A 26,007-nucleotide genomic window follows, 5' to 3' on the forward strand; every position below is an offset into this window, starting at 1 on the left:
AGAGAAAGCCCGTGCACAGCAACAAAGACCCAACACAGCCAAAAATAAATAAATAAATAAATTTATAAAAACAAAACAAAACAAAAAAATCCCAGGGAGCTTGATGCTATAGCCCACACTCAACTGCTATGTAACACTGTTATTATTACTATTAATTAGCACATCTTGGGAATTCTGTGGTGGTACAGTGGTTAGGACTCCAAGCTTCCACTGCAGGGGGCCTGGGTTCGATCCCTCGTCAGGGAACTAAGATTCCATAAGCCACGTGGTATGACCAAAAAAAAAAAGAAAAAAAAATCACAGCTTCAGGGGATCTCAATCATAGATGATTATTGGACAAGAGAGTGTTGTTATTGAAGCATATAAAAGCTGTGGGCTTGTTTTAATGCTGGAGAATTCATATAAAGACTAGAGGGGGAAAAAGCCCAGAACAAAAACTAAAATTCTTGAATGATTAAACTATCTAAAATAGTAGTAGACCGTTGGTGGGAATGTAAATTGATGCAGCCACTATAGAGAACAGTATGGAAGTTCCTTGAGAAACTAAAAATAGGACTACCATATGATCCTGCAATACCACCACTGGGCATATATTCAGAGAAAACTATAATTCAAAAAGATACATGCACCCCAATGTTCACAGCGGTGTTATTCACAACAGCCAAGACATGGAAGCAACCTAAATGTCCATTGACAGATGAATGGATAAAGAAGATGTGGTATAGGGCTTCCCTGGTGGCACAGTGGTTGAGAATCTGCCTGCCAATGCAGGGGACACGGGTTCGAGCCCTGGTCTGGGAAGATCCCACATGCCGTGGAGCAACTAGGCCCATGAGCCACAACTACTGAGCCTGCGCATCTGGAGCTTGTGCTCTGCAACAAGAGAGGCTGCAATAGTGAGAGGCCAGTGCACCGCAATGAAGAGTGGTTCCCACTTGCCACAACTAGGGGAAGCCCTCACACAGAAATGAAGACCCAACACAGCAAACATAAATAAATTAATTAATAAACTCCTACCCCCAACATCTTCTTTAAAAAAAAAAAAAGAAGAAGATGTGGTATGTTTATACAATGGAATATTACTCAGCCATAAAAAAGAATGAAATAATGCCATTTGCAGCAACATGGATGGACCTAGAGATTATCATACTAAGTGGAGTAAGCCAGACAGAGACAAATATCATATGATATCGCTTATATGTGGAGTCTAAAAAAGAAAGATACAAATGAACTTATATACAAAATGGAAACAAACTCACAGACATAGAAAACAAACTTATGGTTACCAAGGGGGAAAGGGGGGTGGAGAGCTAAATTAGGAGTTGGAGATTAACATATACACACTACTATATATAAAATAGGTAACCAACGAGGACCCACTGTACAGCACAGGCAGCTATACTCAATATTTTGTAATAACCTATAAGGGAAAGGAATCTTAAAAAAATAGATATATATATATGTATGTATAACTGAATCATGTTGCTATATACCTGAAACTAACATAACATTGTAAATCAACTATACTTAAAAAAAAACAAAATAAAAAGAATAATAAAATAAAATACTAGTAGACCTCGTCCAAGTACCAGAGACCCTCATTACCCAATATCATCTGTAAACATACTGTCTGAGCAGTTCTACTCTATTTCATTTGGCCTCACAACCCCTTAAGACAGCCAGAGCAGGTATTCATTCCTAATTTACTGATGAGAAAACTGAGGTTCAGAGAGCATTTGGGATTCTTCAAGTCTAAGTGGCTAATTACCCTTAATAAAGATCACTCAAGTTTCCTGACCAATGACTACATGCTAGGTCCTGCGCTGTGCTCAACAGGTGTTATGATTTAGCAACAATCTTCTGATGGATCTTATTATTTTGTCTATTTTACAGATGAGCAAACTGAGGCCCAAAGAGGTTCAATAACTGGCCCTGAGACACACAGCTAGTGAGTACCCCCCAACTGCTATTTATAACCGTGCCTTGGTGGTAGTGCTGTGGCTCGTGGCCGACTGAAGGGAACTGGCCAGTCTCACATTGAGAGCCTCCTCTGTGCAGTGTGCCCCCAGAGATTTAGAATACGGGGGATGCATTCCTTGCTTTCAGAGTCACAGGCAGGGACTTCCCTGGTGGTCCAGTGGCTAAGACTCCGAGCTCCCAATGCGGGGGGCTGGGGTTCGATCAGGGAACTAGATTCCCCATGCAGCAACTAAAAGATCCTGTGTGCGGCAAAGAAGATCCCGCAACTAAGACCGGGTTCACCCAAATAAATAAATAATTAATTAATTTTTAAAAAAGAGGGCTTCCCTGGTGGCGCAGTGGTTGAGAGTCCGCCTGCTGATGCAGGGGACACGGGTTTGTGCCCCGGTCCGGGAGGATCCCACATGCCGCGTAGCGGCTGGGCCCGTGAGCCATGGCCGCTGAGCCTGCATGTCCGGAGCCTGTGCTCCGCAACGGGAGAGGCCAAAATGGTGAGAGGCCCCAACGGTGAGAGGCCCGCGTACCGCAAAAAAATTAAAAAAAAAAAAAGAAAGTCACAGGCAGAGGGACATTGAAAAACAGCATTGGATTTGCAGTGGGACAGACGTGGGTAATACCAGCTTTGCTGCTCCCTGAACAGTCAGGCACGTTTAATTAGCTTCTGAGCTTTAGTTTCCTCACATGTATAAGCGGAGCTACAATTATCTGCTTGTAGGGCTCTCCTGGGGGACCCAGTTAATGTAAAGCTAACACAAAGCACTCAAGATAGAGACGATCTCACTACCGTGCAGCTGAGGAGCAGAAACACAGGCAAAACGAGCAGTATTAGGCAAAACTTGAAAAGCGTGCAACGTGATGTTCACCCATAGGCGTGCAAAGAATTTACTGGGGCAGGTTGGGCTGGGCCCACCGAGGCAGGCTCCTAGAGAGGGTGTGCACTGGGGTGTGTCTTTGATTTAGGGCAGATGGAGCCCATGGGAAACTCACAGGGTAACTTCAAAGAGCTGTGGGCAACTAATCTCACAGTCAACACTGCCATCACCTCCTTTCCTCAGGGCCGGGTCTCTCCACCTCCTAGAAGAGCTGGACGTCGTACAGAAGACATGACGCTGGCAAAGCTGTAGAGGCGGGGGAGGGCATGGTGTGTTCAGGGAACTCGTCGTACAGAAGACATGACGTTGGCAAAGCTGTAGCGGCAGGGGAGGGCATGGTGTGTTCAGGGAACTCGAGGTGCTTTGGAAGAGCTGGAGGGCGAGATTCGAGGGTGGGCGTGGTGGGAGGGGCAGCCGAGAGCAGTGGGCGAGCCAGGGCCAGGCAGGCAGGGCCTCGGATTCCCAGCGCAGTCTGTGAGCTCTGCTGTGGGCGGGCAAGGCGGACCACCCGACGGCACAGCGAGTTGACTTCCCACGAAATGATGATCAATGGTGGCAAATGCCACAGGGCGCTCAAGATAACCTCGCCTGAAGATCCCACTGGCTGCGGGAACCGTGACCCGAGTGGTGATGTCGGTGTGGGCGGCGGTCAACGGTGAGCGGAACACAGACCTCCAGCCGGGGCCTCCGGGCCCGTTTTCCACAGTAGCCAACTAACCTGCCAGTTGCCTTGAAAATAACCTGTTTCTGGCTTCCAGGAGAGGGTCCACATGAATGCCAGGGCGCCGGGTCCCTGGGCAGGTATGAAGGACTGCATGTTTGTGTCCTCCCCAAATTCTTAGATTGAAGTCCTAACACCCAAGGGGATGATATTAGGAGGCGGGGCTTTGGGGAGGTAATTCGATCATGAAGGTGGAGCCTTCCTGGTGGAATTAGTTCCCTTAGAAGAAGAGATGTCAGTGAGATTACTTCCTCTCTTCTCTCACCATGTGAGGACTCAAGGAGAAGACGGCTGTCTACAAAGCCAAGAGGGTTCTCGCCAGACATTGGATCTGCCAGCACCTTGATCTTGGACTTCCAGCTTCCAGAACTGTGAGAAATAACTGTTTGCCGTTCAAGGTACCCGGTCTCTGGTGGTGTGTTATAGCAGCCCATGTGGACTAAGGCACCAGGCTTGGTAGACACATAGTAGGATGGCTACGGTCGGAGAGACCATTGTGAGTATAAATATATCCTTGTGTTTTCTGGCAAGCCCCAAATCTTGGCGGTGAGGATAACAAGTAAATTGAAATCCTTAAGATTTTCTTTGCTTAAAGTTTGATAATGCAGTGGAGGTCAAAGATGTTTTGAAAGATGTTTTCCTCCCACTGCGTTCTAGTTTCTTAGTAAAATGGCCCAACTCACAGCAGTGGTTCAGAAGCTCCTGTCCTCAAATCTCAAATCCCCAGCCTTGCCTAAGTGATGAGACCATTGCTGCTCTGTGTCATACACAAAACTGAATACCAGCTAGACCAGCACAGTGCAACAGCTCTATTAAATTTTTTTTTCTTTAGTTGACTTGGTCAATATGGTCTGGGTCATTGGGCAAACAGTTCTGGAATATACCACTGCTATCTGATGCATTTTCCCCTCTAACCTGCCTTCCTACCTGATAAAAGTGCATTCCCAGGACTTTGATTTTGATTTTGTTTTTGTCTTTAGAAGTTGGGCTGGCACTTTTTCAAATGGGACAGACCTTTAAAGGGAGCAGGGGAACCAGAAAGGAAACACGGTGTGGAGGCAGTTACGCATTAAGCACACACTTTATTCACTGAGTTGTGAGGACAACAGTGACGCAGGACAGCGGCAGAGGGGCGGCAGGAGTGTGGAGTGCCTTGGGTGTCCCAAGCACAGTAACGCAGGCCCAGGGCCATCCCACCTCTGCACACTGGCATGTGGCATTCAGTATGCCGACCGATATCCACTCACTTTCACGGGGGACATGATACATCTTTTAAGCAGCATTTCTTCCAAATATTTGCTTTCTTGTTTCTGGAAGGGGAGGGGAGGCAGGAAGAACAGTATGCCTTCCAACACTTGAAAAAAATTCCATTAAACCCAACTTAAAAAGGAAAGAACTGCAAAAGCTTCGATGCAGGATTGTCAGCAACTCACAGAAACCACACATGTTTATTACGGGACAGGTCTGTACATAACACCCCAAAAGAACACCAATCCTGCGGACATTCGTCTTCTCTTCCGTAGGGTAAAGAAACATACACATATACAATCACTAAGTGGCTCACTGCCTTTCTGAATGTTAGTGGATGCAGTCTTTTCCTCTACCTTTGGCAAACGGGCTCAGAAAGTGACTCATGGCATCGTCATTCTTGGGAGATACTCTTTTGGGAAGAATTTTATTTAATGATATCAATCGCCACTCAATTACACTAAGCATCAGAAAAGATTGGGTTTAGTTTTGCTGTGTACACATATATTGTTTAGAAAGTTTTTCAGCTTAAACTGACCACCTCCCCCTTTCGAGTTTGCCATAAATGAAACTTGCCCCAAATGAAAAATACAAAGATCCATATGCAAAGCGTGTCAGACACCATCTCCCCACTACTCCCTAGGCAGCAAATAGAAAGACAGTGATTTTTTAAATTGCCAAAGTCAAAGTTTCTCCTTCTTTCATTACAACATAATTGGGTAGTTCCCTTAACACACATCGCCACCGTAAGGTGTCATTACGAACCTCAAGCCTGAAATGATCGCTTTTTCTGGATAGAATGTTCTTCAAAAGGGAGTACTAATGAGTGAGTTTTAGGGCATCCTGACAAACACTTGGTTTATAAAAAGGAAAATGATTTTACAAGCCAGATAAAATCAAGCCTGGCCTAGGAAGTAGATTAAACAGTGACCTTCCGGCTACAGATGAGGTGATTTGTAAAAACTGAGCTTGCTGCAGAGGATGCAGAAGGGTTGATGGCACGGAGTTCATCTTCCTTCCAGCATCTTTCCTGACAGTCAGAAAGAGGGCTCTGGGAGCCCACAGCCTGGAGGGTCCCCTGCCCCTTCAACATGCAAGAGAACGCTAACATCAAGTTTGCTTTAAAGAGTTTTTTAGAAAGACCTACCTAGTCAAAAGTGGTTCATTTGAATTTTTAAACTTGCAAAAGCATAGATATATATATTGTATAATCATCTAAGAAGCAGTTCTTTAGAAAAAGGTGTTTGCTTTAAAGTGTAAAGAAATTAGATGAAAGTTTTAGAAACATTTCTAGCAAGACTTTTCCAAGTGGAGTTGATTGACATCACCAGATGGAGGGGATAGTAATTGAAAAGAGCATTGTTCCAGCCTCACCTCAGAAGAGGAAACTCAGCTTGGAAACAACAGAATGGGGAGTTGGGGAGAAGTGGGGAGACTAGAGGACATGACAGATAGAAACTACTTTTTTTTCTTTTCTTTGCACCTTATTACCCATTGTCTCTAGCTTTTCTGTTCAAGGTTTCAGGGAACAGGCAGTTTACCTTTTGTTATTGAAGGAGTCACATTAAGAACATTTCATAATGAACCCAAACCAACATGTAGATACCCAGAGAGCTGGACAAGTTTCCAAACGCTCTTTATATCTCAACATAAATCACACCAGAAGACTAAATGGTATCCTGGCTTTTTTGGAAGAAACTTTAAAGGAAGCACTGACTTTCAGGTCATCATAGAAGCCTCTTCATGCAATCAGCCTATGCTTCAAGAATCACTAGTAAGCCCAATGCTCAAAAATGTAGCCCTTTATGTATGCACTAGGGAAGCTTACCATGTGTATACTTCCTTTCCTAGAGTAAACAATCCTCATTAATTTGACTGTGTTAACAACTGGAATTTTTTTATGCGGGGCAGGGTTCAAGCAGAGAACACTGATTTCCTGTGTAGTGACCTGGACATTTTCGGGACAAGCATGCTGAGTCCAGTTCAACAAAACACATAGGGCGTTGTAGCCCACTGATTCAATTTGGCAGTTGGAAGAATCAGGTTGCCCTGTGACCCATGCCCGTGGCTGGAGCCTTCTGCTGGGGAGTGGGATTGGGAAGCCCACTCTGCATTCCCAGTGACCCCTTCCCTAGAGCACAGCACTGCTCTGCTTGCAGCCAGGAAGCTACTGGCATTTTCTGGCAAGGCAGTTTTGCACGGTGTAGTTTAAATTAGCTCATACACTTGATATGGAAAGAAGCTATTTCCCACCCCACCCCCCGCCAAGATGGATGCAAAACTGAATTCAAAAGTTACAAGAAAAGTAGAGTTTCATTAGTGGCGGCAAATTTAGGCTCAGTTCTTTAACTACCATCACCATTTTTCTTACACTGACATTTAATCTGCAAGTACGTGGATTATAACTCATTAGCCGATGAAAAAAAAACCTCTCCTCCAGCCGAGCCCTCGGATACGTATGGCCATCCTTGTTACTGGTCGTGGCAGGGGAACACTGGGACTACACCATGGTCCTCACCCCTCACACTTTGCCAGAGCGAAGCAAGGATTAGGACACACAGGCGTTGTGCCCAGGCTACCCATGCAGGAGAGGTCACAGAAGGTGGGACAGCGGATGTACTGAATGAAGCAAGAGGCAACAGATAGATGAAAGGGTGAAACTGTGGGCTGCAGTCTGCCTTCAGTCCAAGGAGGAGGTGGTCTCACACCTACCTCATCAGAGCCGTTTGCTAAATACGTTAGTAGGTCCAACACACACACACACACACACACACACACACACACACACATTTGTGAGAACAGTCCTCAAACATTCAGTGTCTAGCAAAGGTCAGGCAGGTTTAGATTCCCTCGGGAAGCACACAGAATACTATGAAGCAACTGCGGTATTCACTACAGCACCCGGTTGCTAGAGTGTGTCACACGTTAGGTCTGCAGTACAAGGTCAGAAAGAATATTCTACTTGCTTTTTACCACTGGTGGTGTCAGCTACTAACTCATTCTAATACTTGGTGCCAGCAGGAAGAATTTCTGAGCTTTTATGATTAGCATACGCAGGTGAATTCAGATGTTTTCTTCTTTGGCTTTAAAATAGAGTTTAAATTCCTAAACAGAGCCCCAAAGCATGACAATAAATGTGACAACCTCCTACACGTGAGTCACATCCTGTCTGAGTCTCAGCCAGAGGCTTTCAGGAACCATGGTGGGGTCTTAAATGCAAGTTTTGGGGTAATCTTCAGCTCCAATGTGAATCTTGTGTTACTGAGTTTGAGGACTCCGGTGAGATGTTCTGCTGTCTACACACAGTCTGATCCTAGGTCTGCGGTCTTCGGTCTGATGCTGACTTGAGCTACATCTGTCATGGAATATGCTGGCTTCTAACCACCAACACCCTTCCACAGGGGACCTGGTGGCAGGGATGCAGTTAGCCTCACTCTTCACCTTTGAGTCATGTTTACCTGTGCAAACGTCCCTGAGGAGTTGCAGCACAGTGGGACAAACATTCGAGCAGGAATGAAGTTTAAAAGCACATGCAGACTCACCAAACTGCCCTGGGTGAGTGAAAACACATAAACACACACATGCAAACCAGGAAGTCAACAGAGCCAGGCAAGAAAGAAAGCTCAAAAGACCAAGTTAAATCAGTTGGAGGCAATCTACCTTGGAGTTGCAGAGATTTCAAAGAGAAAAACATGCCTTTCCTTAGCCTACTACTGAAAAGACCTTTAAAAAAAACCAAAATCAGCGAGGGCTTGATGTGATTTAGAGGATGCCGGATAGAGAGCAGAGTTTGCTGGGTGGGAGAACTTGCATTGAGAGGAGACAGAACTTTTGTTTTTGATCAAGACTGCTGTGGCCTTTGGACAAAACTCACCTAACAGCATACAACTGGGCCAATCTGGAGACAATCCCCCTTTCCTTTCTTTGTAAGAGTGGAGGGCTGCGGGGCTGAGACATCTCCTGTCCTTGGTGGGGAGAAGCACGCTTTCTGAAGTAGAAAAGGGTTTAAGGAGAATTTTCATTCACTCCTTTTCCTCTCTTTCTCTTAATTCTTTTTTCTTTTTAATAATAGGCTAAGTGGGCTTCCCTGGTGACGTAGTGGTTGAGAGTCCGCCTGCCGATGCAGGGGACACGGGTTCGTGCCCCGGTCTGGGAAGATCCCACATGCCGTGGAGCGGCTGGGCCCGTGAGCCATGGCCGCTGAGCCTGCACGTCTGGAGCCTGTGCTCCACAACGGGAGAGGCCACAACAGTGAGAGGCCCGCGTACCGCAAAAAAAAAAAAATAATACTAATAATACTAATAATAGGCTAAGTAATTTGCCAATCAGGTCCTAGCATACAGTAGGGGACAAGGAGCATGTTAAAAATGACTTTGGTGGCTGTTGAAACAGAGCTGCCGGGGGCCCCGATTCTGCTTTCCCTCCTGCTGAAGCCCAGGCAGGGCTGCAGGAGGCCAGTGAGGAAAGGGAGGGAAAAGGCTGTTGCCACGTGGATCTATCCCTCGGGCTCTTCCTTCTCAGCCGCGGCGCTACATAATAAATATACTTGTACTTTGGAATTATTACAACTGCTTTTGTCCATGCGGCATCCTAAGGGCACTTGCTGGCTCTTACCCATACAGTCCCACTATTATTGAATAACAGTTGAAAGAAAACAAAAGTAGCTCCTGTTGTGCACATAAGGTGATGGAAAAAGGTCACACGTGAACACTACTGTCGAGGGTGGGCACACAGACATTTCTACCCCACTGCTTCTGGGCGAACGTTGCCATGGGCTGGCCCGACATTTGGCTCATGGGTGTTTTAATCAGATTTTCCCTTTTGGTTGCTGCTGAGGGACAGTAGTTTGCAAATTCTCCAGTCAAGTTTGGGCCTTACTACAACATCCTATGTGTCACCGCCATGGTCAGTCCTTTTTCTAATTGCTGTCTATGGGTGGTACTCAGAAGAGTTTTGCTTTTTTCTTCATGTCGTTGCGTCTCCAAAGAGGTAACTTGTCAAAATCCTGGATGGACATTCCAAAGATTTCCCGAAACACTTCTGGGGCTAAGTGGCGCTGTGATGGGAGAAGAGAACAGTGGTCAGTCCTGATGGCCACATGGATGACCTTGAGAGTTGCTCTCCAGTTTATAAGTAATTGTTTTGAAGAGCAAAAGGCAGAATGATGGAAGAGGAGTTTATCTCTGAGGCTTCTTAGCAGGCACTGGACCCAGTGGTTCCTTACCTGGCCAGGCCAGGTGAGGCACCCTTCCTACCAAAGAAAAGAGCTGGTGGAGTATTAATGATGATTGTAATAACACTGCATGGCCATGGGGCACGGTACGAGGATTCATTATGCTGGAGGTGACTCCACTTCAGGTCCTTGGGACGCTGAGGAGATGCAGGGAAAATGGACCAGAGCAATAAGAAAGCCAGAAAGAGACTTCCAGAGGGGTCCTTTGGCAGCCCTGGGGCATCTTCCTGGCTCAGCAGTGGGAGTTCAGGTGGTTGCTTGGTCTACTGAGGAGACCAAGAACTTCAATCTCTGGTCTGCCTAGTAAAGTTCTCTTAGGACAGTGGAGGCTTTATTCTCTGCGCCAGCCTGACCTCACATACAGATGTACTGCTTTTTGTCAGAGAAAATTAATGATTCTTTATGAGATTAGCAGACAGAGTTTTTCTTAATTAAAACCATTCAGATGGAAAAGTACAAAGATCAGTCTTCCACATCTAAGGAGGTCTTGGGTAGGTGTACCCAGCTAACCCTTCAACAAGGAATGTGGAAACAGCCAAGAGAGAAACTTGCCTAGTACACACCTCTTTACTGAACGCTCCCTCCCCAACCTCAACAAACTCAACCCAGGCTCAGAGAAAGATAAGGATTTGGGGGTATCTGAAGAGTGATGGAGTCTCCATTCTACATCACCAGCCCTAAATGAGGGCAACATCACATTTCCAAAGAAAATGACTAAACTCATACTGCATCTCCTGGGTTGTTCTTCTGAGTTTTACCATACGTTTTTAGGCTCATCTCCTAAATACAAATTTGGGTTTTCCTCCAAGTTAGCTTAGTTTAACCTAGGTTGATCCTTTTTATTTTTTGCCTTAACTGGAACATTTCTTAGGGAAAAGTTGTGGAAAATGCACAGGAATATGCAGTTGGGACAAGTTTTTTTGTTTGTTTGTTGTTTTTTTTTACCTCTAGCCTGGTTCTGTCCACGTCTCTTAGGATTTTGCTGCGCCCTCTGTTGGTCACCATCAGCATTTCATATGGAAATATCTGAGAAGCAAAGAAAAACACCTCTTCTAGAATACTGCTATTCATTTTATTTTATTTTATTTTATTTGGCTATGTGGCATGTGGGATCTTAGATCAACTAGGGATCGAACCCGTGCCCCCTGCAGTGGAAGTGCGGAGCCCTAACCACTGGACAGCTGGGGAAAAATTCCCACCGCTGTCCATTTTATTAACAAGCAGAAGCTACCTAAAATCTAAGACTCCCAAGATAGAGCTTCTAAGACACTATGGTTAGAGTATTAGAGTGATGGGTGTTCCTCACTCAAGTCTCCAGCAGACAGGGTCAGGTTCCTATACATTCCCAATACCCACAAGTGTCTCATGTGGCACTGTGCCTCTGGAGGGCGTTGCTGAGTAAAAGAATACAACTTAGTATGTATTGGGGATGAAGGTAAAAATTAGAAGAGAATTGAAATTACAGGTATATGTTTTACAAGGCAGTACACATTTGCAGGGTTAAACAATCTTGTTCCATGACCAGCTCATGAATCCAGGGAACCATGCAGCCCCAGAAGCAGTGTTTTGGTAGATGACCTATTGAAATAAGCCCCAGTTATAGTCACCAAGGAGCACAGCTCTTGGATACCTTTGGAGTCACAGGATGTTCTGGAGCTGGGGCAACCAATCATCCCAGTTTGCTTGGGACTGAGGAGGATCCCAGGATGCAAGACTTCCGGTGCTATAACCAGGGAAGTCTTGGGCAAGCTACGATGTGTTGGTCACCCTATCTGGGGTGGGCTGTAGCTGCTCCACGTGGAGCAGGCTTTGCCATGCTCGTGGCAGGGGCCACGGAGACACCGAGGTCATAGGAGAGAAGTGCTGGTACTGCACTGGGAACACATAGCACCAGACCCAGCGAGGGCTTAAACCTGCCGACTCGGTGTGAAAAACCCGCAGAGTGGAAAGATGCTTATGACACGGCTTGCCTAATGCACTGGCCTGGAGCCAAGTGGGTCTCAACCCGGAAAATGGTGAAAAAGATAGAAAATCAAATCTTTTTAGGGTTATGTCCCAGTTTCATCCCATGTGAGAGGAAAGAGAAAAAGAGCCATACTTGGGCTTCCCTGGTGGCCCAGTGGTTGAGAGTCCGCCTGCCGATGCAGGGGACATGGGTTCGTGCCCCGGTCCGGGAAGATCCCACATGCCGCGGAGCGGCTGGGCCCGTGAGCCATGGCCGCTGAGCCTGCGCTCCGCAACGGGAGAGGCCACAACACTGAGAGGCCCGCATACCGAAAAAAAAAAAAAAAAAAAAAAAAAAAAAAAAAAAGAGCCACACTTGCCTTTGGTTCCAACATGTTAGGCATGGAGACACCCCGATCCATCCTCATTCCAGGCATGTGGCCATCTGGGAGGGTCTGCAACAGAAATACAGGTTTCAGGAGCAGCCCATGGCAGCATGGGGAGCTGAGGGAGAGCTCTGTGGGCTCCTAGACCTCCCTGTTTGGGTCTCAAATCTTCACTGCCATTTTAGAGATGTGCCATCTTAATTACCATGGATTTTTCAAAATGAGCTCCTTGTTAAATAAAAGCAGGGATAGTGGGAATGCTGTTCTTTTATACTCCAGTTGATGAAAGGTTTTGGCTTAATAACTATTACTAATCCCTGAATGCAGGCTGCGCGCGTTAAAGTATATGGTACATCAAAGAACTGCCAGGTCTGGGCCTCCCTGGTGGCGCAGTGGTTGAGAGTCCGCCTGCCGATGCAGGGGATACGGGTTCGTGCCCCGGTCTGGGAGGATCCCATATGCCGCGGAGCGGCTGGGCCCGTGAGCCATGGCCGCTGGGCCTGCGCATCCGGAGCCTGTGCTCCGCAACGGGAGAGGCCACAACAGTGAGAGGCCCGCATACCGCAAAAAAAAAAAAAAAAAAAAAAAGAACTGCCAGGTCTGTGCTTGTTTTTTATTTTTTAATTCTAATCTTAGCTTTCTTTGCATTTTTCCCCTTTTCTCATTCTCCATTATCATTTTACAAGGTTTAGGTTCTAGGAAAAAAGAATGGTACCACAGCAGCTCTTTCCTATTGGCCAAGACAGGGGTTTCTTTTCATCTGTGACCACACAGAGGAGGGGAGGGCCTCAAGGAGTGAGTGGTTACAACTAAAAGAAAAAGCAGCTGTATGTGTGTGGACCCTTGATGCTGGTCCACTTCCACCCCAGAGAGGATTCTCCAAAGGCAGAGCAAGAGGGTCCTCTGACACCTGGTCTGGTTCATGCAGGCCTGCAGGACCAGGTTGACCTGGGTGCCAGGCATGCCTGCTGCTTATGGCTCCTCACATCTGTGGACTAATGATTAGATGGATCAACCAAAGTCAGGGTCTTCTCAACAGAAACCCTTCCCTGGAGCAGCAGCAGAACGTGTCTGGATTGTGAAAAGGCTGTTTTGCTGGTGTGGCCAACTTGAGAAAGGCAGTGTTCCATACCTGGTAGTCTGGAAAGGAAAGAAAAAGAAAATCTCAGAAGGGCAAGACCACAGAAAAAAGTGGAAACATCAACAGAGATTATACCCTATTGCAATTCTCCAAACATTCCCCAACAAGCCACGCTCTCCTGGCTCCGGGTCTCTGTGCACACTGCCTGGCTGCTCCCTGAAGCTGGAAGATGCCTGCTCTGGTTTTAGTTATCAGTTTAAACACCATTTCTTGTGGAAGCTGATACCCTGAAGGTGTTTCTCCCTTCTCTCTGCATCTCCGATCACAGCATTTATCTCACAGAGTTTCCCTCTCTCTTTCTGTCTCTGTCACATGCATTTTTTATTAGTTATCTATTTTATACATATTAGTGTATATATGTCAATCTCAATCTCCCAGTTCATCCCAGCCCTGTCCGCCACCCCCTCCTGCCCCCTGCTTTCCCCCCTTGGTGCCCATACATTTGTTCTCTACATCTGTGTCTCTGTTTCCGCCTTGCACACCAGTTCATCTGTAGCCACATGCATTTTGAAGGTAGGCCCATGTCTTGCTTATCACGGTACTTCCAGGGATCTAATTAGTTCTCAGCACATAGCAGGAGCAATGAATTCCCTCCTACAAACTCGCTTCTTGTGGTCTCACATCAGGAGAGGTCCTCTGGGATTTTAGTAAATGCCCTGATGGCTCAAAGGACAGATGTGACCTGACCGTAGGATGTGACACAGCCCGAGCCCAGCCAACATGCCTGTGACAGCACAGCCCCTTCTTTCCCTTGGTTAGCCAACACCCGGCCGCAGGGCCCTCACCTCGCACTCCCCCGCTGACATCCCCGTAGCTGTTGTACTGAGCAAAGTCTGTAGAAACAGGCTGAAATGAAGAAAAACACACCATTAGAAAATCTGCTCCACAGTACTCGTTTTGGAGTCAGGTGAAAAGAAAGATAGGATGTACAACATCCTAAGAATTCCTCCCAAGCCGAATTCCTGGACCCCTATTATTTTTCCTACGTAGTTCTTCTTCTCTGAAATGCCTGTGTTTTGTGGTATATCCTATGCTACTGATCAGCAGGTCCTTGGCAAGCAAGTATCTCTTGCTGATAAATAAAAACACATTTTTCCACATCACAGCTACACAGTTACACTTGTTCTATGCTTTGTGCAGAGGGAGGTTGTGACAAACTTTCCTGTATCTTTTTACAGCAGAGATAATGGCTCCAGTAATTACTTTTTGCTTGATTGTAGAAATATTTGGCACACAATTCATCTAGTCTTCCCATAAGCTTATACAGGCTATTCTTTTATCTAAAGTCAATTTCTCTTTCTCTCAACAGAAAGATCTTATTTTGCCTGTAACTCAAAGTGATTTACCAGGAGAGCAGAGTGATTACAATTTTCATTATATCCAACACTGAGATCATATTGTCAGATGTATTCAGACAATACATCAGCACTCCAACCAGGACTCAAGAGGGAAGAGACTCAGAAACGAGTAATTGAGAAATCTCACCCGGTGAAGCCCATTTTTCCCATAGCCTGGGAGAGATGAGGTTTTCGATGATAGAGCATGTGAAGCTGAATAAGAGAAAGATAAAAAAAAAGTAATTGTTAGGAACCCAAAGTCCAATTCTTTCATGAAGTTGGCAGTGTATCTTCTACCCTACAGAATAGAAGATTTAGAAAAATAACACTCCAAATATTGGGCTCAAATGTTCACAAAATGCCACCATATTTGGGTGATGCAGGGAATGGGTGGGCAGTGAAATTTTCGAGGCGGGATGGGGAAGGAAGAAGTGCTTGGCATCTCTGAATCCTCAACACAATCCTAATAATGATGGTAGTGTTTCCATTTTACAGGAGAAGAAATAGGGGCTAATAGAAAGTTAAGTATCTTGCCCACGGTTGCTCAGCTTGTAAAGATCTAAGCAATGATCTAAACCCAGGGCTATTGGGATACATAGGCCCAAGCCCCAGTTGGTATGGCAGCGATAACTGATCTGGAGGCCTACACTTAAGTTACCAAGATCTACTGGCCAACCACAGTTGGACTCCTGGGAGGCTTGGGATAGGGTAGCCCATTGATCAACGGCGTGGACACCTCGTAAACTGCTGGGCTTTGGAGGCAGTAGACCTGGGCTTGAATTCTGGCTCTGCAACTTAACACGTCTGCATCTTCGGGCACGGTATTCCATCTTGTTAAGTCTTCATCTCTTGACCCATGTAGATACAGTGCTATTTATTTTTATACAACAGATTTGCAGAATTGGAAGGAACTCTAAAGATTACTAAACCACCTAATCCAAGATTAATGCCAGTGACACATCTATGAGAAGTAGCAGGGCATTCCGGTTAAGGGTGTGGGCTCTGGGGTTATAATACTTGGACTCCTAAAGCTTAGTTTTGGTAGTTATCAGCAATGTGACATCAGGTAAGTTACTTAAACTTCCCTTTACTTGTCTCCTGATCTACAAAATGGGGAAGATGAAAATAATCATAATATCATCTACCTCATTGGTATGTTGTGAAGATTAAATGAAATAATGTTTAGCATAGGAAACACGAAACACATGTTTAAAGGAATCCTCAGGAGAGAAAATTATGCACTAGTTCACAACATGTGAGAAGATATCTTGTGGGTTAAAAGAGAACAGGCTTATGACAAGTATAAGCAGGGGAAATATACCGAAAGACTATTTCAGCCCCGTATGTAAGGAATCTCTTTCAAAAGTATCGACAACAGCACTGTTAGCCCTCAGCTCTTACACTGAATACAGTCAAGTCATGATGCTTTGAAAACATTGTTCACGCTCTCTACAGTTAAAAAGCATTCTGGGGCTTCCCCGGTGGCGCAGTGGTTGAGAGTCTGCCTGCCGATGCAGGGGCCACGGGGCATCACTTCAGCATTTCCTGGGAAGTCCGTCAGCGGAGCGGACGAGGGTCCCATCCCCCACCCCCCCTGTGCCCGCCCACACCCTCCTCTGCCCCATCCCCATTGGGCTCCATTAGTCTTGTCTAGTGGATATGCATCACGTGGGTATTTAATTTATGAGAATCCGACTATGAGTTCTCAGGCCACTACAGAGCAAGTGACTTCAATTTAAATGTTGTAATTAAGAACAACGGAGAGCTTCCCCGGTGGCGCAGTGGTTGAGAGTCTGCCTGCCGATGCAGGGGACATGGGTTCGTGCCCTGGTCCGGGAGGATCCCACATGCCGCGGAGCGGCTGGGCCCGTGAGCCATGGCCACTGAGCCTGCGCGTCCAGAGCCTGTGCTCCGCAACGGGAGAGGCCACAACAGTGAGAGGCCCGTGTACCTCAAAAAAAAAAAAAAGCATTCTGTTCTTGGACTTCCCTGGCGGTCCAGTGGTTAAGACTCTATGCTTCCACTGCAGGGGGCATGCGTTCAGTCCCTGGTTGGGGAACTAATGCCGCACAGCGCAACCAAATCAAAAAAACAATTATAAAAAGCATTCTGTTCTCTATGAGGATTTTCTTTTTGCCGCTTCCCTCTGAGATGTATGTTCTAGAAGGTAGACCCAGCACAAGGGAACTGACCCCTCTTGGTTCTTGAGACCCTCCAAGGGCTCCCCCTATTTCCAACAGGAAGGAAACACACATTTAAGGAAGAGCCGTGGCAGGCCCTTAAGCTAAGTTGACATGACATAGGATTCTTACACTTCCTTTCCTATGGAACGCTCTGCAGACTCCACCAGAAACCACCCTGCCTCTCCTGGAACCGTCAAAATAGGCTCCTTGCAGGCAGGTGGCCAGCTGCTGGCTCAGGGAAGGAGGTGGGTCTGCTGCTCACCTGAGTTGATGGTAGAATCATAGCGCCCGGCGGCCAGGGAGGACCTCTCCCGGCTCTCCCTCTCCTTCTCCATCTCTTCTTTCAGTATCAACTGGCCCAGGCCCGAGTTGAGCTATTCATAGAGAAAAGAAAAATGAAAGCAAAGCCCACAATTACTTTTAGGGAACTGCAGTTTCTTTTTAGGAGATCCTGCAAGAAGTTCCTGACTCTGGAGAGGGCTGAGGCATATTGTCCCAGAGCCTGGTGGCTCCCCAAAAGGTAAGCCAGGTTTTGGACCTTGAACCCACCATAGCCCCTTCAATGTCTAGGCTCTGTTGCCCTAAACCAGGCTCCACATCAGAAGAATGTTCTCCCTCCTTTGCCCTCCCTGCAAAGCGCCAGCAGGTAGACTCAGGAGGGCAACGTGTGAGTATGTACAGATTTTTGATGTGGGAAAGGAAGACTGGGGATAGTAGCCTTTAAAGATAAATTACACTGATTTGTTTAAAAACAGGGAAAAAAATAATGCACGCTCCTTGTACAGATTTTAGAAAATCCAGAAGGAAAGAATAGCCCATAATCCACCACTCAGAGATAACCCCCATTTACATTCTGATCTGTATCTATCCAGTATTTTTCTATGCACATAATATACAAAACTGGGAACACATAATAAAAGTAACTTTGTATATAATGAGTATCATGTGCATTCCCCATGTGATTAAGTATCTTTGGAAAATGACCCTTACTGGTAGGAGGTGATCATTTCTCGGCTCCCTCAACCCCAGGCCTTCTGGGATGCTGTGGGCCTATGCTGGAGACAGAGGGTATAATGAGGATGTCTTAGTGACAGCCCATTTTATCCCCTCTCTCTTGGCCCAGATGTACACACACAAGGTCCTGTGAGTCCTGAGGAAAGACTTGGAGAAAGGCTCTTTCCCAGGGGAACTCCTTCAGCAGAGCCTGCGTGAGGGCAGGAAGTGTTGTACCACCTCGGAGTGCACTTCGGCTTTACCTGGCCTTTCAGCATCCTTTCGACACATGCACCACACCCACACACCCCACACAGAGTCTCGCTCTCCTCGAAAAGGCCCAAACATTCCGTGTCTCTCTGACCTCCAGGTCACGTCTTCCAGAACCCACTAAGTATTCTGCCTTATTACAGTCACTAGATGCCCATCTTGTCTCTCCCACCGGACAGGAAGCCCCTGAGGGCTGGGAGTACCTCCTGCTCATCTTGGTGGCTTGCCCACAGCAATCATTCAGTAACGTGGATCGACAGAACCGAAGTGAAGACTGCAGCAAAGTAGTTTAAGGACAAACCTTCATTAATTGCTCCTCTTGTAGCTGCCGGCGTCTCAGGAACTCCTCGTCATCTTCCTCTCTGCCGCTAGATCTGCGTCTCATGTCAGCTCCTAAGTCCACAGCAAAGACAACCTCTCACGTTAGCCCCACAGCCAGGGGAGCTCAAGGGACTAGTCCACCTGTGCTCAACGTGTCAGGCGGGCAAAGTCAGCAGTGGTCTTCAAAATTCGTGAACAACACATGGGAAAAAAGTGTCTGCCACCAGTTCAGCTGGTTTCTTGAGACAACGGGCCCCGTTCGACAAGCCAGTCCACAAATGTGATTCAGTAAGGCATGCCTCCCAACAATCTGATCTGCTCAATTAGAACTCGGTTTGCCATTATGATTGGGTCTAAGTCATCCCACTGGCCACAGCTTCCATAGTAGGTGGGAGGGGCATCTACGGTTATTATTTTGATGTCCCTGAGGTCATTGTTCAAATACAGAGGAAGCCAAATTCATCTAGATACCATCAAATGGGTGAGACACTCTCTTGTGATGAATTTAAAAATCTTGTTTTCTTTTTCTGAATACTTAGGTTTGTCACCATACCATCACCCTGTCTTCTACCTCCAATAAATTCATTAAGAAGCATGCTTCAGTGGTTAAGACTCCACGCTCCCAATGCAGGGGGGCCCAGGTTCGATCCCTGGTCGGGGAACTAAATCCCACATGCATGCCACAACTAAGAGTTTGCATGCCACAACTAAGGAGCCCATGTGTTGCAACTAAGAAGGCAGCAAGCCATAACTAAGAAGCTCTCAAGCCACAACTAAGGAGCCCACCTGCTGCAACTAAGACCCAGTGCAACCAAATAAATAAATATTTTTAAAAAAAGAAAAAAGAAGCACGCTTTATTTTTCTTTGAGGGGATGGGTCTCTAATGTTTCCTTGCTCTCAATCTTTCGGAAAATGGTCACAAAAGAGTTTTATACCAATGGGCCAATAAAAAGGGTTAATGCAGCTAAAAAGTTACTTATTTCAGTATAATAGAGCAGATCATGTACAATTTTTAAGCTTCCTGGAAAAGGGGAGATGGAGGGGAAAGGAGGAATCTGTCTGAATGGCTGGAAAATTAAGATAATTATCACTTTTCCTAAGTGGCTTGGACTAATTTAGCTGTGGGAGGAGATGGGAAAGCCTGCTAATCTAATCAAAATAAACTCTAACTAATACCTTCAGGGTTTGATCAGTTGGATTAATGGACCAGAAGCTTTCTTCATTTTGGAACCCCAAACTATTTAGTGATGACAGGTGGTAACAACAAAATATTAATTCTCCCCAAAGTTTAGCTGTTTAATGTCCCTGCTATGCAACATGACTGAACTAGGAACCTCAGCGGCCCCAAGAACTGCCTGAAGGACGTGGACCAGCAGAAAAAAAAAGCTGACAACTGAGTCTTAGTTTCTAAAATCATGAATATCAACGTGAATTTTCTCTCTTTAATCTATGCTAACAAAAATGAATAGACATAAGGTTTCAAGAACTAGATACATCTTAAATCAACATAACATATAGAATACTTGTGAATAATGAAACCAGGAGGTATAATAGATTTTTCCTTCAACTATTTCTATAGATATCAATTGCTTTAAAATCCACTTCTATTGCTTGTAAAAGTTATCCCAAAAATAACTTGGCGAAAAATAGCAGGATGAAGAAAATTTGGGGATTTTGGAAAATTGAAGGCCTTTTAGGTTGTCAACAGAAATGTGATAAGATAGTCATATCTTTGTAAAGCTGACTCACTAAATTTTCAGTACTAGCTTCTGAGTTTGCTAATACCATTTTTTAGGGCCAAGTGATTTCACTAATGACAAAACAGTAAACACACAGACACAGTTCTAAAGCATAAATGTGTGGTTCAAAGCAAAGAATGAAACAGCTCAAATGTGACATTTTAGCACAGAAGTCATGGAAATGACAGATGTGAAATCATGTAACTTTACATGAGTAATATTCCAGAACACCTGCTACTCTGTAACAGCCCTTCTTAGTAATGGAGAACATGATCAGGCAAGAAAAATGAAAGAGCTTCAGTGTTAAGACTGGTTGTTAAGAGAATTGTAATTACAACCCAGAAATCATCTAAAACAAACTTAATTCAAAGAAGTCACACTTCTGTGGACACTCAGTAAATCCACCCACTATGCTCTAGCTATATAGAACGAAGTTCTTGGCAGGAGGCTTTGATTCAACTATGCTCAAAAGAGTTACTGGGGCTTCCCTGGTGGTGCAGTGGTTGGGAGTCCACCTGCCAATGCGGGGGACATGGGTTCGTGCCGCGGTCCGGGAGGATCCCACGTGCCGCGGAGCGGCTGGGCCCACGAGCCATGGCCGCTGAGCCTGCACGTCTGGAGCCTGTGCTCCACAGTGGGAGAGGCCACAACAGTGAGAGGCCCACGTACCACACACACACACACACAAAAGAGTTACTGACTTTACAATAATAACTGAGAGTCCACGCAAAACACCCGTTTTAGACCAGTTCTGCACCTCACTGGGTTTGGTTAGCACAAGGCTCTGGTGGTTGGGTTTTGAAGCATTCTGCACACACGTTAACACTACCTTAGTTCTTTTCACTGTTCTAACTCTTGGTCATACTTTTCTTAAAACTCTTTGCACTAGGACACATTTCCTTGCATATTTTTAAGCACTGCATTTTGAGATCTCCTGGCAATTTGTCCATTTGGCTTAGCTGCTGCAGTTGCATACCTATGGCGGCAAGTGAGGGGGGACCAGGCCAGTGGTCCGTCTCAATCTTTGGTATCTCGCTGGGGTCTGGAGCCTGGGCTGCTGGGAACTTGGAAAACTTGATGATGTCTTCTGAAGACTTGCTCTGGGCTGCCAAGGCAGCTGCATCTGGATGAGAATCAGGGGCAGCTTAGCTATCGGTCTGTAAGGCCGTGGTAGTACAATCCTCTTACGTAGTTTTCTCATGCTCTGGCAAAAAGTGTGAACTCCAGAGAGCTGTTTATCACCATTATCAATCACCCAGTCACTAATAGTTCCTAGTGACAACTCGACTCATCCTCCTTACGTTCTGCCAGAAGCAAAACTTCATTCTACATCTGAAAAATCTTGTTCCAGAGCTGTGCTGTCCAATACTAGCTCGAACTACATGTGGCTCTTTACATTTAAATTAATACAATTAAATAAAATTAAAATTCAGTTCCTCAGTGGCACTAGCCACATTTTATGTGATCCATACCTACACGTGATTAGCGGCTACTGTATTGGACAGTATACTTATAAAACATTTCCATCATCACGGAAAGTTCCACTGGACAATTCTAGAGCAATTAGAAATTTGAATCTAGTTAATTTGAAATTAAAGGGGTTAGTGAAAAGCATGACATTGTCATTTGACTGTAGGTGTTAATCACAAGAGAGTTGGTTGGCTTTGAGTTTTTGTGGCTTCTTAGCCGGTTTGTGGCTTCTGGGTCCGTTTCATTTCAATCCTTGCCTATTGTATATGTGTCCTTGATTCCTAGGTGAAATGGCAGCAGGAAAATCCACTGTCAGCTTGCAGGAATTTAGCCTTGAGACTTGGGTTTGCCATACCCACTCGTTGTTTTGTTCAAGGGGCTGCATATACAAATGAGTCATCCAGCTTTAAAACCACAAAAGCCAGAATAGGAGCAGCATTAGTTCACAGAGTTCTTAATGGCTGTGCTTATAGGTGGAGTCATTGGCTTAGAGCCCCAAATGGAATCACAGAAATGGAGCAAAACAAACCAGGTTAAATGGTCAGTCCCTGATTCTGGCTAATTTTGCAAGCTGACCTGGGACGTTACTAAACATTTCACAATATATTTATAATGCTATAAATAAAATTTGCCCCCTTCCCTGGGCTCACAGATTTTTAAATCTGGAAGTAACTTTTTGAATTTTCTTCTCCAATTTCACATTTTTAAAGTAACTTTCTGGGTCTCAATTTGCTTAAGTAACTTGACTGAGGTCGCCCTACATAATAATAAGGGGTAAATTCTCAGCCAGGCATGGAACAGTGTTTTTCTGAATTTCTAACCTCATGAGAATAAAAGATAAAATCAGCTTGGAAAACACTGCACACTATATCCTCTTCTTAAAGAAGGACAATATGTGTTAGCATATTAAAGACTAAGAAGTGTGACTTTATTTAAGTCTAGCATTTTCCAAATGCACAGGGCATAGACACCAGTCTTTGGTATGACATCTATTTCTATCACAGAGAACTGCTCTTTTGCGGAATGTCCTTTGGGATGTACCGCTCTGGTTGTGCTACTCTTGATGACAAGAGACTGAAAGAAAGTAAAGAGGAAAGTCAAAGTCAATTTCATAAAAAGAAGCAAACTAATCTCTTCCAAATAAATAACCTAACATTATCCTATCTTTTTAAATCTTAATTATTTGATTATTTTTATTTGGAGAGGCAGGGTCTTAGAGATTTTAGTATTTTAAAAAAAGTCTCTAAACTGATAAATCAAACTGGGAATCTTCTTCTTAAATTAAAAAAAAAAATTTTTTTAAAGCCAGACTTCAAACAGTACTTACGCATTAGAATTGGTGAAGTCAGTAAACATTCACATGTTAATGAGTGGGTGAGAAGACATTAAACCATAAAAAAAAGCAAACAAAAACAAGGTTAAGAAACTTAAAAAAGCAAGCACATGGTGTAAACTCAAAAAAAAAACACCACAGATGAAGAAAAAAAAAAATCATAGTTCTAGAACCGTTACAATACATACATTCTTTTCCCCCTAGAATGTTGGCCTGAAGTTTTTTTCCTTTTTGCATTTTCAACTTTATTTGCTTTTCATGTCATCCTAAGCCTTTAGGACTCATTAATGTCAACTGGATTCTAAAGGCAGCCTTCAAATTTCCAGGCACAATTTGTGTATAATTTTCTGAAATCACCTGGAGACCAGTCTTGGCTTTCTACCCATTCACAAAGATTTATAGCAGCTGAATCTATAGAGAACTAATAATGTTGGAGGGAAATGTGATTTACAAAGAGTAATATGATTTCCTGGGTTTAAAAATTCTATATTCCCAGAAAAGGAAAACACAATTATAAATCCACATCAGTGGTTCTTAGTTTGCAGGAATTTCAGAGACAAGCTGGCCTAATGTACTGGTTTTTGCAGATGAGAAAACTGAAGGACAGAGGTTACGTCTCTGATATCACAGAACCGTTTAGCTGAAGAGCTGGGATCAAGGCTAGGGCCTCTGTCTCAGCATGAGTCCCATCCCCTCTACCACAGGGTGCAGACATCTGCATGCCCCATCGGAAACTGGGGAACTGGACATTCAGGCTGATGGAAGCTTGGTCACGTTAATTTTTTTTGGCCACGCGGCTTGCAGTATCTTAGTTCCCTGACCAGAGATCGAACCTGTGCCCCCTGCAATGGAAGCACAGAGTCCTAACCACTGGAACGCCAGGGAATTCCCTTGATCAAATTAATGTTTAGGTAGCTAGCCTTCAGTAGTTTTAATTAGTTAAACTAACTGCAAGCTCATCAAAATTATCAGAGAGGTTGGTTAAATTATTTGATGGCCCCCCAAAAAAGCCTTGTTAGGGAGTTTGTGAATTACTGTGTGACCGTAGCTTTCCCTCTCTATGAGTGAAATGATACATGGTTTGATGGGCTCAGAAATAAGCTAGGAGTTTCCTAATCAAGCTAAGTGTTCTCTATCTAGGAAAACCGACTTCATAATATTTGCATCATAGGAGACCATAAAGGCATAATACACTGGACGCCCCAGTTTGATTCTCAAAAGCAGCAGCAGGTAAGCCTTTCAGAGGACAGTGAAGAGTTCAGCTGACGTTGCTACTTAAAAGCTACGCGGAGGAAAGCGGGTTTTACCATGCTGTTTGTAGATGGGTGGTTTTCGGTAAATGTTGATCCCTTGATCTGTGGAAATGAAAAGCAAAGGTGTGTGATTATGGGGAGCCATCCACCGATGGGAAAAACAGATCAACCAAGAGGCAAACCAAACTGAAGATTCTCCAACAAAAATAACCCAGAAGGTTAACTTTGTATTACAAAGATTGAGGTTACTGGAAGAAGAAATTACAGGCATGAGTGAATTACCATAGACATGTGACATGGAATCCTTTGTAATACATCTTAGGATATAGAGAGATGTCATTCACTCATGAGCCATTTATTTCAAATATACACTTCACTAAAAGTGGGGTTAAAACAGGAAGAAATGCAAGCAGTGCAGATACTGTGATGGTGAGGAAGACATAACCAGTTTGGGGAAGATCCCCAAACTGCTGCTGTCTTGAAATTGAGCTCCCAGTAGAGACCAGTGGCTCAACTTACTTTTCAGCTAATGAGTGGAACAGTGGAAAGCGATGCAGTGAAATTAAGAGTATATTTTTGTAAAACATAGAAACAATTTTTAGGTGCGAGGCTAGTCTGATGTATTGACGGGATGTTTGACAAAATCCTAGTGTGTATAGGCCAAATTTTACAAAAGAAAGGAAAAATAAAGAGATGCCAAATATTATTCATATATTTAGATAGAACCCCATTTGATGATGCAACCATTAAACTTTGACTGCAAATACTCAGGAGGTTTCAAAAGGTTTCCCCAGAATCTTGGGCACTGGATCCTGGTTGGGCATTCTTCATGAAAAAAGTTGCAAACATACAACAATGATTTTCAAGGTTCGATGAAACTTCATTTATATATATATTGTAAAGGCAGTCCTATCTCAGTGGTATGAATCCCATTGAACTTTCCTCTGTTCAAACTTCTAGGTAAGTTTGGAATGCAAAAGAGAAAAACTACTACAGATTCCAAATATGTATGCTAACATTAACCTAATGGGTAATTTATTAAACCACTTTCAGTAGCTAAAAGAAGCAAAACAATGTACTTCTGATGGAAAAATAACATCATGACTTCTGATGGCCAATCTTGCCTTCACAAAGATTGTGAGCGGACCCTAAATATTAAGATACTGATGGGTTCTGATTTTTCCAGTGCCTGATGGCAAATTACTATTCGTACCACGACAGCGAAGCTTATAGCACCAAGCCTAAATTGCAAGATGTCTTTGTGGGCTATGGAGGCGGTTCGTTAATTACACACTGCAGAAAGACCCTCCAAATGACCCCATTTTTCAGCTCTCTGAAAAGTCCGTAGAAAGAATCTCCACACTGGAGACAGATCAAATAAAAGTACTCTCAAGAACGCTGTGGTTCAGTCTTTATGCTGAGAAGATAACTAGATTGCCATTGTGTTAGACAATGACACTAAACCACAGAGTGGTATCTCAGAAGGTACTAATATAAGGGTAAAATTAAAAATTTTGTCAAAACAAGACAAAACAAAGCAACTCAACCCTTATTCCTTCACCCTCTGCCTCCCATCCCCCTT

At 44.6% G+C, this 26,007-nt stretch overlaps 1 protein-coding gene across 1 annotated transcript in view; it reads right to left on the minus strand.

Annotated features, from left to right (window-relative positions):
* Nucleotides 1-4,635: 4,635 nt before the first annotated feature.
* Nucleotides 4,636-26,007, minus strand: part of ABLIM1 (actin binding LIM protein 1) — a 189,514-nt gene continuing 168,142 nt past the window's right edge. Inside the window, exons 16-25 of the mRNA XM_082637748.1 lie at nt 24,480-24,527; nt 21,346-21,486; nt 18,610-18,701; nt 17,308-17,419; nt 15,011-15,075; nt 14,311-14,371; nt 13,517-13,524; nt 12,379-12,453; nt 11,000-11,080; nt 4,636-9,877 (exon numbers count right to left, since the gene is read on the minus strand). Of these exons, the coding sequence (XP_082493874.1) occupies nt 9,764-9,877; nt 11,000-11,080; nt 12,379-12,453; nt 13,517-13,524; nt 14,311-14,371; nt 15,011-15,075; nt 17,308-17,419; nt 18,610-18,701; nt 21,346-21,486; nt 24,480-24,527 (797 nt within the window). The 3' untranslated portion in view covers nt 4,636-9,763. The remainder of the gene's footprint in view (nt 9,878-10,999; nt 11,081-12,378; nt 12,454-13,516; nt 13,525-14,310; nt 14,372-15,010; nt 15,076-17,307; nt 17,420-18,609; nt 18,702-21,345; nt 21,487-24,479; nt 24,528-26,007) is intronic.

Source organism: Mesoplodon mirus, assembly GCF_964341445.2.
Source record: "Mesoplodon mirus genome assembly, chromosome: 2".
Lineage (NCBI taxonomy): Eukaryota > Metazoa > Chordata > Mammalia > Artiodactyla > Ziphiidae > Mesoplodon > Mesoplodon mirus.